This window comes from Epinephelus fuscoguttatus, linkage group LG2, assembly GCF_011397635.1.
Source record: "Epinephelus fuscoguttatus linkage group LG2, E.fuscoguttatus.final_Chr_v1".
Classification (NCBI taxonomy): domain Eukaryota; kingdom Metazoa; phylum Chordata; class Actinopteri; order Perciformes; family Serranidae; genus Epinephelus; species Epinephelus fuscoguttatus.
The window spans coordinates 27,779,989-27,793,886 of NC_064753.1; the positions used below are offsets into that span (position 1 = coordinate 27,779,989).

Consider the following 13,898-nt stretch of genomic DNA (forward strand, 5'->3'; position numbering starts at 1 on the left):
TAAACAAGCTTCTGACCTATGAAGCAGAGAACTGCAGACCATTTTATATGCAGACACTCCCTGCTTCAGAGGGAACTTCCTGGAATATAAAAATGAGACAGCGAATGAGCAATAAGAGCTGAACAGTAAAAAAAAATTCAGATTTTTTTTTTTTTTATTATCATTAACACAGGGTAATTTGTTTGTCAAAAAAATGTTGCTCCAGCATGCTGACATCCTCTGTAATTTCAAAAGCATTCAAATAGTTACAATGAACTAGATGAAGAGTGGGGAGAAGGACTGGTTAAGCTGCAGGTGGTAATAAGGAGTTAGACTGCTGTTGACATTCTGGATTATTTGGTGACTCATTAGTTTGTGAAACAGACAGTCGGAAAGAAAAAAGGCACATAAAATATACGGAGGTATTGTCAATTTTGAGCAAATATCAAAAACACAACGACATAGATGATAACAAACCAAAAACATACAATAGCAACCCAAATATATGATCAAATACTGGTGAATGTCCAATACAGATGTTGAAAGGTGGGTTATGAGTGTTTACTCTCTATTATACCCTCTGCACTATGTTTTAAAACAGCAAAAACAGTGAACAAGAACACTGCTAAACACTGCAATTAAAAATGAGGTCAAGTCTGGTTATAAAAAAAAATATCTTAGAAAAAAAAGAAATAATGACGTTATTGACATTTCAATTGAACTCATAGTTTCATGTTAAGTAAAATAAACCTCAGCTTCCTCCACTTATTGACACATTTTGCAGCAGGTCAGAGCGCTGCAAGTGGCTGTAATGGAGCACTGACGTCCATGTATTTACTATAACTCACTGTAATGTCTTGGTGCTTCAATGAGGAGCAGAGCAAAACAGCTACAGTGAGGCACACTCTAAATCGAATTTATTTAATTTGATTTAGAGTGTTTGGGATAAAAATCCATATAAATGCCATGTTTTATAACATTATCTGTTCATTGTTAATTAGTTCGGCCTAAATTCAATGCTTTTGTGTTTTGCATCATCAGATAACCAGCAAGAGAAAGGAAAACATGTATGCATTAGGACTGCAACTAAGGATTATTTTCATTATCGATGAATCTGACAATTATTTTCTCAACTGATTAATCGTTTGGTCTGTAAAATGTCAGAAAGTAGTGAAAAATATCCATCCCAATTCTCAAAGTCCAAGATTATGTCTTGAAATGTCTTGTTTTTTCAGTCTAGTTCTCAAGATAGCTGGCGATCGTTTTCTTGTCGATCGACTAATCGCTTAGTCGACTTGCCACTGCAGCTCCAGTATGCATGTCTGTACGCCCACATGTGTGAAGCTTCTTCATCTCTCTACCTCTTCTTGTGCTTTGTAATGGCCGATCACATCCACTTTACTGTCGTTCCACTGCCCTTAACAGTTCATGCTTTTTTCTTTTATTATTTGCCAATTGGGAAAGCGGCCAAGCCCTCACTTCTCGGCAGATAGTTTTGTATTTGGACACCACTATGTATCAAGACAATGCACAATGAAAATGTGAAGGGTCAATGGAAAAGCAAAGAAATGTGACGCAGCAGCTTCAGTGTCTCTTGACATTTTCCTGACAGAGGCATGAGCTCAGATTTCTCTTAACCAGAGATGATTCTTTAAATATGGTGCAAACCTGTATGCCCTCTGTTGTGTGTGCACTGTACACTCATTTTGTTTTGCTCTTGTGAATTGTTTAATGTCAGCAAAACAACTGATTAAATTAAACTGCACATTTTAGTGAAATGTGTAACTTTTTCCAATGACTGGTAGAAGATCTATTTAAATGAAATACCGTCCGGTCATGACACATGCAACAAAACCTCTGTGGTCCATCTAAACAAGCTTATCAACGACAAAAACTGGCCACAAATATAATTGTACATAATGTGTCTCATTTCTGGACTTCTGGATTTTCTTCTGCGAACAATAGCTCCACCTTGGAAGTAAAAATGGTCAACAAGGTGATTACAGCCACTCAAAGCTTCCCAATTCTCAAAACAAGGGAAAAAAACTGTCAAAACAACCAAATATTATCAAAGTTTTTTTGTGCTGAGTAGTAACCCACTGAAATAATATGAAATCATACATATGGATGGGAATCGAGAACTGCATTGTGAAACAATGACGTCAAACTGATGTGTCTACACTGCAGGAATTTTGCAACAAGAAGGTGTCACAGTGGAGAAGAAGAACCTCTCCAAAGCGTGGTTTTGTTTCACAAACAATGATGTAAACAGTGAATCTCTACAACAATCATATCATGTAAGGACAGAAACACCAGCAATATGCTGAAACATCTTTTTAGGCAACATCGATTTAAATACCAGGGGTGCCAAGTGTTTGACTCTGTACGCTCGAGTGCCACTTCTTCCCACCGGAGTAGAATATCCCTTATCAAATATCGCATATAATATTCTAATTTAATCTATTTTAGATAATGAATAATAATAATATAGTTTGATTGATGCTGAAAAACCATACAGAAAACTGACCAGGAATCAGTCATGGAATCAAAAAAGAATCGGACTAATAAGCAGAAAGGATAATGGCACTGATGTCATTAAAATATTGTCAATCTCCATCCCTAATTATTAGTGTGATCCATGTATGGTCTAAACCATTCATCTGTCTGAATCACAAAGGAAAAGGGCAGATGGGTCTACACACTATCTAAACCTGCGATGCATGACCCACATTTCAACACTCTGATGCTGCAAGAAACCACAACATAGAGGAGATCACTTGTATTCACAGCAACAATCCCCTTGACCAAATATTTCACAAGCAGTTACAGATAGAGGTTTAGCTGAGTTAACTTTATAAGAAGTGGGGTTTTTTTTTGGACTGACATGAGTATCACAGAGCAGCAGGCTGGTTTCCAGACTGTGCTGTGTTTTTTGGATTGGGGCATGACAGTCCAGCTCACAGAGGAGAATTAGAGATTAGAGGAGAAGGATCCTACCTGATGCTAGAGTAGCTGAAGGGGGAGGCCCTGCCTCTCCACCACTCTTTTGACTCATGATTTTTGGGCTCTGCTGCGAGGAGTGAGGCAATTGTAGCTCTCTGGGAAGAAGGTCATACGCTGATTCTGTTGACAGAGGAAGGAGGAACAAATAAAAACGATGACAAGGTGACATACTTCCAGGAACTTGGCAGCTGGTTTTGATGAGTGGTAATCAGGATTCCCACGTGTCAGTTTAATGATCCACTTGTTGTAGACACGAAACATGAAAATGACATGATTCCCTGCTGCACTGAGTCATGCCTTTCTCAGAAATACCATTTCTCTGTTTAATCAGATTTCATGTTGATGTTGTAATCGCAGTGTTTCCACCCATTACTGTACAGCAATTTCACATCACAACTCTTACACAATTTGTAAGAGCATACCTGAGACCTGGCAACAAACCTGATAAATAACAAGGAGTAACCACAATACAGACAGTGCTATGTCTATAGTAACAATGCAGAGTTATTCCAGCATCAGTTACAATGCCAAACACCTGTCAAATGCCAAACTCTGCCACCGGCTATGCATATGCAAGAATCATCATGCCACACATCAAGATGCTGACAACAGTTTGAATAATAATAATAATAATAATAATAATAATGGGATTAGTTTGTTGATAGACTGTGAAGCTGACAGTGTGTGGGAGTAAATAAGTGGCCTTGTTTATGATGATGATTTTAATTTCATCATTACTAGTTTATACAACAACAACCATCGAGCAGTAGTTTGCAGAGTTTGTGGAGTTTTGAATCGCAAGGCGGATAATTGATCAGTGGATCCAATTAGAGCTGATCAGATCGATGAATAAGAGAAACAGCTGTTTGTGAGTGAAAGCAAACTTTTATGCCCAGCACAATGAAAGGTTAAGTTTCACTTGTGCTGCACCTGCTGTTCTGCTGCTCTGTCTGTGGCCACGCTCTGTGCTGCGAGAGTGTGGAGCAATGAATAACCAAACAGTATATACGGTACATTCCAACAGTGCACCTAATAAACAGTCCAGCTCCAAAAAATAGAAAATTAAAACATGGCGGCAGATTTTTAAATCGTGGCGAGCCACCACAAATAAATAAATGTCTGGGTAACTTCACTTGCTTCTAAGTCCACATCCCCAGGTTTGTTTCATAATCAAACTTGCATATTTCATACCCAACTGACTCAAGTGACATCACTTCAGGAGCTAATAATTCTACATACAGTACATTTGGGTTTTGGCCTGATGGTCAGACAAAACAAGACATCTGGTGACATATTTTAGGACTGGTGATTTGGGCTGGTTGTCGTATAAAAACTTATGATACCAGTACCAACACCAGTGCCCTTAAAAGTGATACCGATACCTATACCAATAGAGTTAATTAATTTGTTACCTGTTTTTTTTTTTTTTTTTTTCATTCAATATCCATCATGTGAATGAAAGCACTTGGTTGCGTAAAATGCAACAGGTGTTTTTGTGGCATCTCGGCATGCTTATTGCAAGCATCGACAAATACATGGTGCTTGATGTCACCACACCACAGACTGTATAGGCTATAACTGCTGCTGTAGTGGCCAATCACACATTGCACTAACTGAAGAATGCTTGCTGTGATTGGCTGTGAGCAAAACCATACACACAGTTTTTTTTTTCTAGATCTGGGTGCAAGAGGATCAGGTACAGTTATTGTTTGAATGGAGAAGTTTCGATACCATTTGGTAGTTGGTTATTTTGGTCAAAAAAGGTATCAAGTACTGATATTTTCTCACCTTTAAAAACCAAAGTATCAACTGATTAATCAAAAAGTTTTTGTTAATCCTAAGAAACCTTTGACAAGGTGGAGGTGGAAAGCTAAAATCCAAAATATATCTTCTCTTTATTGATTTATGAATGTCCTCTCACAAGAGTGTCCACTTTATTGAAACTAAAATGGTAACTCTGGGCTCTCAGTACACATTGAGGAGAACCAAACGGAAAAAAAGCACAAAATAACGAGACTTTGGAGGTAAAAATGAAAGCTGTGGCGTACCGAATAAACATCACATCTCATTGCAAACAGACTGCAGGGTCGTACAAAGCCTTTTTCTCTCCTCTCTGTGCCTCCCTCGGGGCCGACAGGACATGGGGAGGGGAGAAAGCCTTGGGTCAACAGCATGACAACACTTTTACTAGCAGCCTGATTCATCATCCAAATATTATGGTATGAACTTAGAGCGGCCATTACAGTCGCCTGACTCTCTTCTCTGCCAACTGCCAGCTTTAATTACTTGCAGCTGAGTCCCAGGGTTCGGTGTGTATATCAGATACTTAACCCTCCCATTGTTACCACTCGCTGTGTACAATAGACAAACCTGGGACATACTGAAACCAGCCCATGCCTCTTCATTCCCAAAGCCCCTCCAGTCTCTTACAGCTCGCTTTAGAAGAGCAGGGAATGCTGGTTCCCAGAAAGGGAGCTTAAATCTGGACTTTGCAAACTCATATAACTCACAGTGAACCACACATACACACAGGATTCTAGTGTGGTTTTGCTGGTTATTTGCTAAGTTCTCCAAACAAAATCACATGCATGCACATGCACACAAACACCCCCCCACCACCTCCACAAAAACACTTTCTCTGCCCCTGCATTTACACTTTAACTCTACAGTCTTCTTGGGGCTCACTGGCTGACTGCACATGCAGCAACATGTGCTCTGAGTGAGAAGCACTTCCAGTAAACAGATTGCCAACCGCACAGACAGAAAATATGTACTCTTCTCTCAGAGCAGTGGTCTCGAATCACTGGCTGGCCTGTTCAAAGTGTTTCCACAGTCCCTTGACGTTCTTAAAGAGTATTTTGCGGCATATTTGTTTCCTCGTAAGCAGACAGAGCGCAATTCTTTATTTACACGTGACAAAACACTGTCCCTTTCACACAGGAGAAGGTTTAGAAACTCAAAAAGGTTCAGCCTCGTTAGCTGGGAAATAAAACTGCACTAACTCGCTCACACACCACGTGATGTTTTGATTTTAACTAAAGACTGCAGTCATGTTGTGCAGACCACTGACCACTGAGGAAAACCTTTCATTTTGTGTCCGTCTGTGATCATCATAATAACAGATTAAAGCCTGAACCAAAAGTATTCACACTGACAGACACCATGCTCCACGTGGTTAGTTTTGATCAGGTCTTCTCATGCTATTAATACATTCTGATGAATATTAGCTCAACTGAGAAGTGGCTACCATTAACTGTTTCATACATTTAGTTTTCAGGCACGGAAGAATAAATAACAAACCACACACTCTTAAAACCAAAGTTTGAAGTCAGAAATCCTGCGTAAAGATTGATATTTTTGGAGCCAACAGTCAAATATTTGTGCTCTTTATACCCCCATCATCCCTGGTGATATGTTTATATGGTAAGTAGTGCAGGCTAAAGGTGAAAAAAGAAAGCACTCACCATGTGAATGGCAGGACTTACACTCCCATTCATTTCCCTCACATTCCTGCTGCTTGCTCTTACTAGCCCTGGCACCTGGGGCGTGGCACTGGTTTTTTTGGCTGAGTGACTGACTTAACTCCCCTTCTGTCCCCCTCCTCCACTCAACGTACCTCTCTCCCGCTCCCCGTCTTGTTTACTGTGCTCCCACCCAGACCCTTCTCTGTACTTCAACTTGCTCAACAGGTTAGTGGTATTGTCATGTGGAATCCTGTCAAGCAGAAATGAAGCAACAGAATAACCTACTTATGTGTTGAAAAATTCAGGCTGCAGAGATTCACAAGGTGGATTCACTGAACTTTGGCGGAATACAGCTGAACAAAAAGTGACAAGAGTGAAGATAAGATTGAGCTCAGGACATCTGGAGATTATTCCAAGCAGCAAAGAGAGAAGAAAAAACAGTGACGGGGCTGGCACCTGCAGCAAACCATGTACAACAACCCTGAAATGTTTACAGCCAAGCCTACATGAAGGCTGCCAGGGACTCCATAGCAACTCAGATCAGGGGACAAGTCTTTAGAGCATTTGCGTCTCTCGTGAGATAATGTGGAGAAAATCAGAAAATGAAACAAGGGTTATCCAAACTCGGGGGAAGAACTAGGCACTAACAGTACAGGATAATACATGATAATACAACATTAAACCATTGTGGTAAAAATCTGAATCATCATCTCTGTAACATGTCACTACGAATCTTATTTGACACCACCCATTACTACAAAACTAACACTTCTAATATCACTCTTTATATTATGAGTATCACCAGTGTCATGCTTGATTAATGCATAGCTAATGCATGACTTTTCTTAAATGCAGCCATCAGTGTGTGATACATCACAACTCCTGTTTAATACAAATAAATAATCAAGTCACTAAACTATTTTTTCTGATTGCAATACATTAAAAACAAGTTTTTGACCTTGTTAACATGTTTCTTTCATATGTTTTAAGACATATCATGAGGCAAATAAGCAGTCAGTGCCATGACTAAGCATTTTTGCCTTTGAACTGCAGTGTACCAATGACAGTCTCTGCGACACAGGTTCAGATTTATAGGGTTTATTACATTATTAACCTAAGAAAAAAATCCTACAACACTATGATGAAACAAGGGGCATCAGAGAAGCCAGGTGTAGCTACCAATCAGTATTTCATAAAAGTCACTTTCACCTAAACTTGTCAGAACTGGCAATCAGGAGCAAGGTTTGTCTAACATTAGCAACACATTATTAGCTGTTTGATACCACAGTCAAGCTGAAGGCTCTGTTTACAAGCAGAGGTTTGTTGTTTGATGAGCAGAGTGATGGTGAGCAGGTAGAGTCAAGCTGCAGGTGAATGCCTGAGGGGTGGATAATTTGCATATTAGTGGATCTGTGCATTGTTATCTGTCGAAGGTGTAGAGTTGAGTCTAAGCCATTTAAGGCATGAAGAGATTATTTCTTCATGGAACAGGAATTACGTTTTTATGACATTAATGCCCAGAGAGGATACATTTCACACACAGGTTCTGCTATTGATACTTTCATGGAGCAAGAAGGAAGCAAGGTAGTCCAAAGTTAGTATCAATATGATTATTAGAGCCTGGCTGATAAATAGACGTTTGTTTATGCTTTTATGTTCAAAATTAATATTGGCTCGTAAATCATTATCATTTCCTAAAAATCTCAAATTTTATTAGATATTGCTTAGAATGTGAAATGCAGTGGAAATATCTGATCAGTGATCATGTCTGTTCAGATCAAACTGATCACTATACACAGACGATTATTACAATCAATTGACATTTGTTGACTAATTTGACATTGAAATTAGCAAACTACTTGATTACTTCAAGTGAAGTATTTAAACAGCATTTGCTCAGGAATGATTCTGTACGAAGCTTTTTGATCCATATAACTGGTTGATCACTGTAATTGTGATTGTCAGCTGCACTTCTATATTGTGATATAACTAACATTTATGTTTTCCTGGTCTTAAATGCTGCGTTAAGTGACACAAACAAACTTGAGCTGACATCATATCTGCATTACTCATGACTTTCTTTCTCAAACGGTTTTTGTGTTTGCATATTCCATAACACCATAAATCATTATCAAAATCAAGATGCTAGCCAATTAAATATATTAAAGTATAAATACTAAGGTTAATTTGTTGGCATTTACAGCGTCACTGCAGGTAGACTAAATATTAGCCGTGTGTCTCAGTGAAACAACAGCCAACACAAACTACAGCCTGATAAATGACCATAAAGTTGAATCAATAGTTCAGGTTTGTTGCAGGAGTTACTGCTACATACACTTAATAAACCAGCAACTGACATTTACTTTAGAAACTGGATGAACTTGTCAAAGAAATGTGCGTAGTGTAAAAGTGGAGTGACAACATGATAACCATGAATGGATGCAGAGGCGGGGTGAGTGTACATGCGGTGAAGCGTAAACATCGGGTGGGCGGTACTTTTGCAGTCAGGAACTATTTCTTTAATGTTAGGAAGCAGATAAGAAAGGCCACATGCGAGAGAGCCAAAACGCCTTGCAACAGCAGTGATAAACAGATTAACAGAAGCCAGCTGCAGGTAATGTGATCAGATGTCAGCTAATGCTTCCCGATTTTATTAAAACAGCTGTCATTAAGTAATAGTTTGTTAACCAACACATACCTCTATCATTTGTTAATAATATGTCAAATACATGAATTCTTGATATTTGACGGAGCAATTCATGCATTTCATCATGAAAAGTTTGCAGTCGCATTCTTTAGACATGAGCTGTGGACCTTTATTATTCAGCATGTTAGCTGGCAAAGTGATAAATACCTGCTGTAAAATTTCATCATCATGGTCACGAGTTATGAGTCATACTTTGCTGAGATTATCTGAGGTGAACATGAAGGGTTTTATATCATTTTACTGTGGGTCAATACAGATAAGGAAGGCTGATGGACTCATAACTGAAGTAATAAACAGCTCCAATTAGCACACGCTGCATGTTTCCAACCTTTTTGTGTCAATCAATCATTAGGTCCCACACCCACTTTAATAAGAGATCACTTCAGGGACCTCTATTTGAAAATATTTTGGTTTTAAGATATGAATATGTATGACCGGAATTCTCTAGTTGTGAACCACAGCTGAGGAGATAACAGTGGAGGAATTGAAACCCATGACCACAACAGTCATGACTCTTACTCACACTGGTCTCACTTCTATAGTGAATTTAATAGTGCAAACAAACTATTCCCATTTTTGTGGGGACCTCCTGGAACTCCCTCAAGGATTCCTGGGATTCCCTTGTTTAGAACCACCAAATTAATACACACTTTGTTGTCTCATAACATAACATCAGCCACAAGTACAGCCCAGGTCACAGAGCTTTTACATGGTCTGCAGAGCCTGTCACTACTAAATGACAAAATAATTACATCTGAAGAGATGAGTCAAGTATGTTGAAAGAGATGGTGGTTACTGTACAGCCTGCAGTACACCAGCAGCCATTATAACTGGAGGTGTCATTGCATTTAACCACTTATTGCGTCCCGGAAGGATCATGATGCCATTTCTCTCCCGATGAAGTAACGAACGATAATTACAACAGCAGACAGGACGTGTGAAATCACAGTTACTGTGCATGTGTGATGCTCCTGTGCCTGTTTAATAATAGACTTTGTCACAGTAGCATTTTACAACTGCACATTTTTGATCGTTTAACAGCACCGTAACAGCGTTTTTAGCCAGGATTACAATGATCACAAGTATTATTATAACAATTATTTAATTGTCTAAGTGACTAATGGAGACAACAATTTTTGAAATCGGTCCAATATTGAGAGAGACAGCAGCCCGGCAAAACAAGCAGCAGTGTAATCAATACAGGCAATTGTGCACTGTCAATTAATGTCTATTAAGAGTGCTTGTTTTTGCCACTGAAATGCTCAGACTGTTATAACAAAGTGTCTGACAACATTAGCAAAAGGACCCTATGGAGAAATTAAATATTTTTCCTTACATTTCTGTGGTCTGTTTACTATTGTGACAAGTCCCGCCCACGGAGAAGTGTAGTTCTGAGATTTTGCTAGACGTGACTCATTGCAAAACAACGGATGTTAGTGAGAGTTGGAGAGAGGAATGCCAGGACACATAGCTTAGTGTTATCTAAGAGATTTTCAACGCCGTGGCTGAATATATAGCTGATTTTGACAATATGAAAAAGCCGCCAGAAGTTTCAGAACAAAACTTCTCCTTGATTGAGACTTAGTTACGCACACTAACAAACAGACCAAATCAGAGAAAGGTAACGAAAAACATTTGAATTCTCTGTAGGGTCTTTGTCAGATACTTCTAACAACAATCTGACCCTGTCAGTGGCTAAAACAAGCACTTTTAGTCAACGTAAATTGATGGTGCACAATTACATGTAGGGATTACACTGCAGCCTGTTTCGCCACTGCTGGCTGCAGCGGTCTCTCTTAATACTGGACCGATTCCAAAAATTTTTGTTCCTATTTGGGAAATTAGGGTCCAGGTTCAAAAATACGTAAGATGCCAGATTCAGAATAATTCGACCCTGGGTGTCTTTCAAACCTTATACACCTTGTGTTGATCTAAATGTCCAAACAGTAAATGCTGCTTAGGCTGGTGATAATCTTAAAAGAATGATGAATAAATGTGAATCCACTGGATTGCGTTGAACAAAAGAAAGTCAAAGCACACAGATCAAACACTGCTCACAATATCAATTCATATTCCTTGTGGAAAGCTCTATCTGCAAATTTACATTGGACCTGGTCCAAGCTACATGACAGCCTACAATCCAGGGTAAAGAAACACCAAAGCGTAGAATGGCTGTATTTGAAAAAATAAATTGCAGGCCAGATACAACTGAGGAGTTCAAGTTTGGTGATGGAAATTTTACATCGGCCACCCTTAAAAATAAGTGCTCATAATGTAGCTGCTGGTGAAGAACTTGTGGCTGCAGCTTTTAATTAGGTCAATCCCAAATAAAAAGAAAACATTTTCTATTTTGGCTTTTAATTCCAGCAATCCCTATAATCTTTGAGCTCGGGCAGCTTCCCCGTTATATTGCTTCTACACAGTAATTTGAAAAAGTAAAGGTCAGCCAGGCTTCAATCAGTCATTAGTGTCACACCAGGCTCAGAGTTTGTGGCATGTGGCGTTTTCAGTCCAGCTAATCCTGAAGTGACCAGGGACGACCTCCAGGCATCAGTTTACACGACTTGCTTTCAACAAACACCCACCACTATCCTGACTTTACAAAACAGCCCACTGAGGCTCCTGTGAGGGTCAAACCACCCAGCTACAGGTCGGGTTTGACAACAAAGTGGGTCGTTAGTCATACTTAACATCCTCACACCAGTACAATGGGATTACTGTGTGTGTTATTCTGGGAAAAATAGAGTCATATTGTAGGTGAGAGTGACGCTCTACACGACACATCTGCATTTGGCTCTGTGTTTACCAGTGGACTCCAGAGGATGAAACAGACACTGAGCTTGACATAAAAGCGTGACTTCAAAAAGCAGAGGAATTCAAACTATTTACAGAAGACAACACACACACACACACACACCCACACACACACACACACACACAAGTTCACACACATGCGCACTCACTAAAGTATGCCATGTTTAAACACAGATACCGGAACATGCTTAACTTCTAGAAAACAATTCCATTGAAATCAGGCATAACTGGTGTTGGGAAGTTCCTCAAATGGCTGTTTTCTTCTGAATCAGAGGAGACAACACACACACACACACACACATACACACACACACACACTTAGAGAAACACCCCCCTACAGTAAAATCCCCTACAACCTACAGTATTATACAACTGTTCAACCAAATGTTTGGTGTGCCAACACAGGCGTTTCTGTCCGGCCCTGAGGAAAACTGTGCTGAGGCAACAGGAAGAGCCTTTAGCAACAACACACGCACACACTCACTGACAGTGTGACATCATCAAGCTGCCATGCTAACCGCAATTAGTCTCAATCTGGAAAGGAATCACAGCAAAAACTGAATGCATAAGCTACTCACAATGTGCAAAATAGTAAATAGTTATTCAGTTATTTTTTAATTCCATTTAATACCAAACATTCAGTCCAACCCACAAGGGATTACAAGACACAGCCATTTATCAAAACAGTTAGCCTGGCTCTGTCTGCAGGTAATAAAATCACCTACCAGCACCTCTAAAACTCACCAATTAACGTGTTATATCTTGTTTGTTTTAACCTTTGCCAGGCAACCAGCAGAGACTACACTAAGTTCCTGCTCCCAGCCAAAAAACAATCTGACATGTGACCTGCCTGTAAAATGCCAAATAAAGGTTTTTACACTTTGTTTTTGTGCAGACCAGCAGGCGATACATGACATGTTAGGGAGGTGCTGGTATGCTGATTTTGTTACATTTGGGCAAAGCAAGGCTACCTTCACCCCCGGTCTTTGCACTAAGCAAAGTGCTAGCTTAGCTTCCAAAATGCTTCTCCAAAATGTTGAACTAATTCTATAAAAACATAGCCAGGTAACATGAATGTGAAACATGCTAATGATTACTGGAGGAAAAATGGGTCATAGCTAGATATGTGTCAGTGTCAGGTAAGGGACTGTTTACGCAATTTGAGCAGATGTTCATGGTAACAACTAAAAGACTGTCAGAAATTCCATACTAACATGGTATTTAGTCAGCTAAAACAGTATGTCAGCTCTATTAGTATGTTCGAAACCGCAGTATGAAACCAATTGTATGTGAATTGCGTACTACAAATACTACAGTATGCAAACACTGGACCCTACGCCGCCATTAACATCCCACAATGCAGTAAAGGACAACATTCATCATAACGAAAAGCGACCAAGACAACTCTGCGACATCAGTAACACTTCAATCTAAGTGTAATATGTAAGAAGTGGTGAAGAGGGAGCCAAGCCAGAAGGCGAAGCTTTTGATTTACTGGTCTATCTAAGTCCCAACCCTCACCTATGGTCATGAGCTCTGGGTTGTGACCGAAAGGATGAAATTGTGGGTACAAGAGGTCGAAATTACTTTCCTCCGTGGGGTGACTGGGCTCAGCCTTAGAGATAGGGAAAGGAACTCAAACATCCGAAGGGAGCTCAGAGTAGAGCCGCTGCTCCTTCGCATTGAAAGGGGTCAGTTGAGGTGGTAAAAGCATCTCATCAGACGCCTCCTGTTAGAGGTATTCCAGGCACTTCCAACTGGTAGGAGCACTGGGGTAGACTCAGAACACGCTGGAGGAGACTACATATCTTATCTGGCCTGGGAACACCTTGGGGTCCCCCAGGAGGAGCTGGGGAGAGGGACATCTGTCCCTGCGACCCGGCCCCAGATAAGCGGATAAAAATGGATGGATGGATGAATGGATGTAAGAA

At 39.9% G+C, this 13,898-nt stretch overlaps 1 protein-coding gene across 3 annotated transcripts in view; it reads right to left on the reverse strand.

The window, feature by feature from the left end:
• Nucleotides 1-13,898, reverse strand: part of nfat5b (nuclear factor of activated T cells 5b) — a 50,228-nt gene that overhangs the window by 22,609 nt on the left and 13,721 nt on the right. Inside the window, exons 2-3 of one of the 3 annotated variants that reach the window (XM_049598842.1) lie at nucleotides 2,977-3,102; nucleotides 17-79 (exon numbers count right to left, since the gene is read on the reverse strand). Coding sequence is in view for 1 of the 3 variants with exons in the window: in XM_049598830.1 (XP_049454787.1) it covers nucleotides 2,977-3,102 (126 nt within the window). In the remaining 2 variants the exon portion in view is untranslated. The other 2 variants (XM_049598830.1, XM_049598853.1) reach the window with 2 other exon arrangements.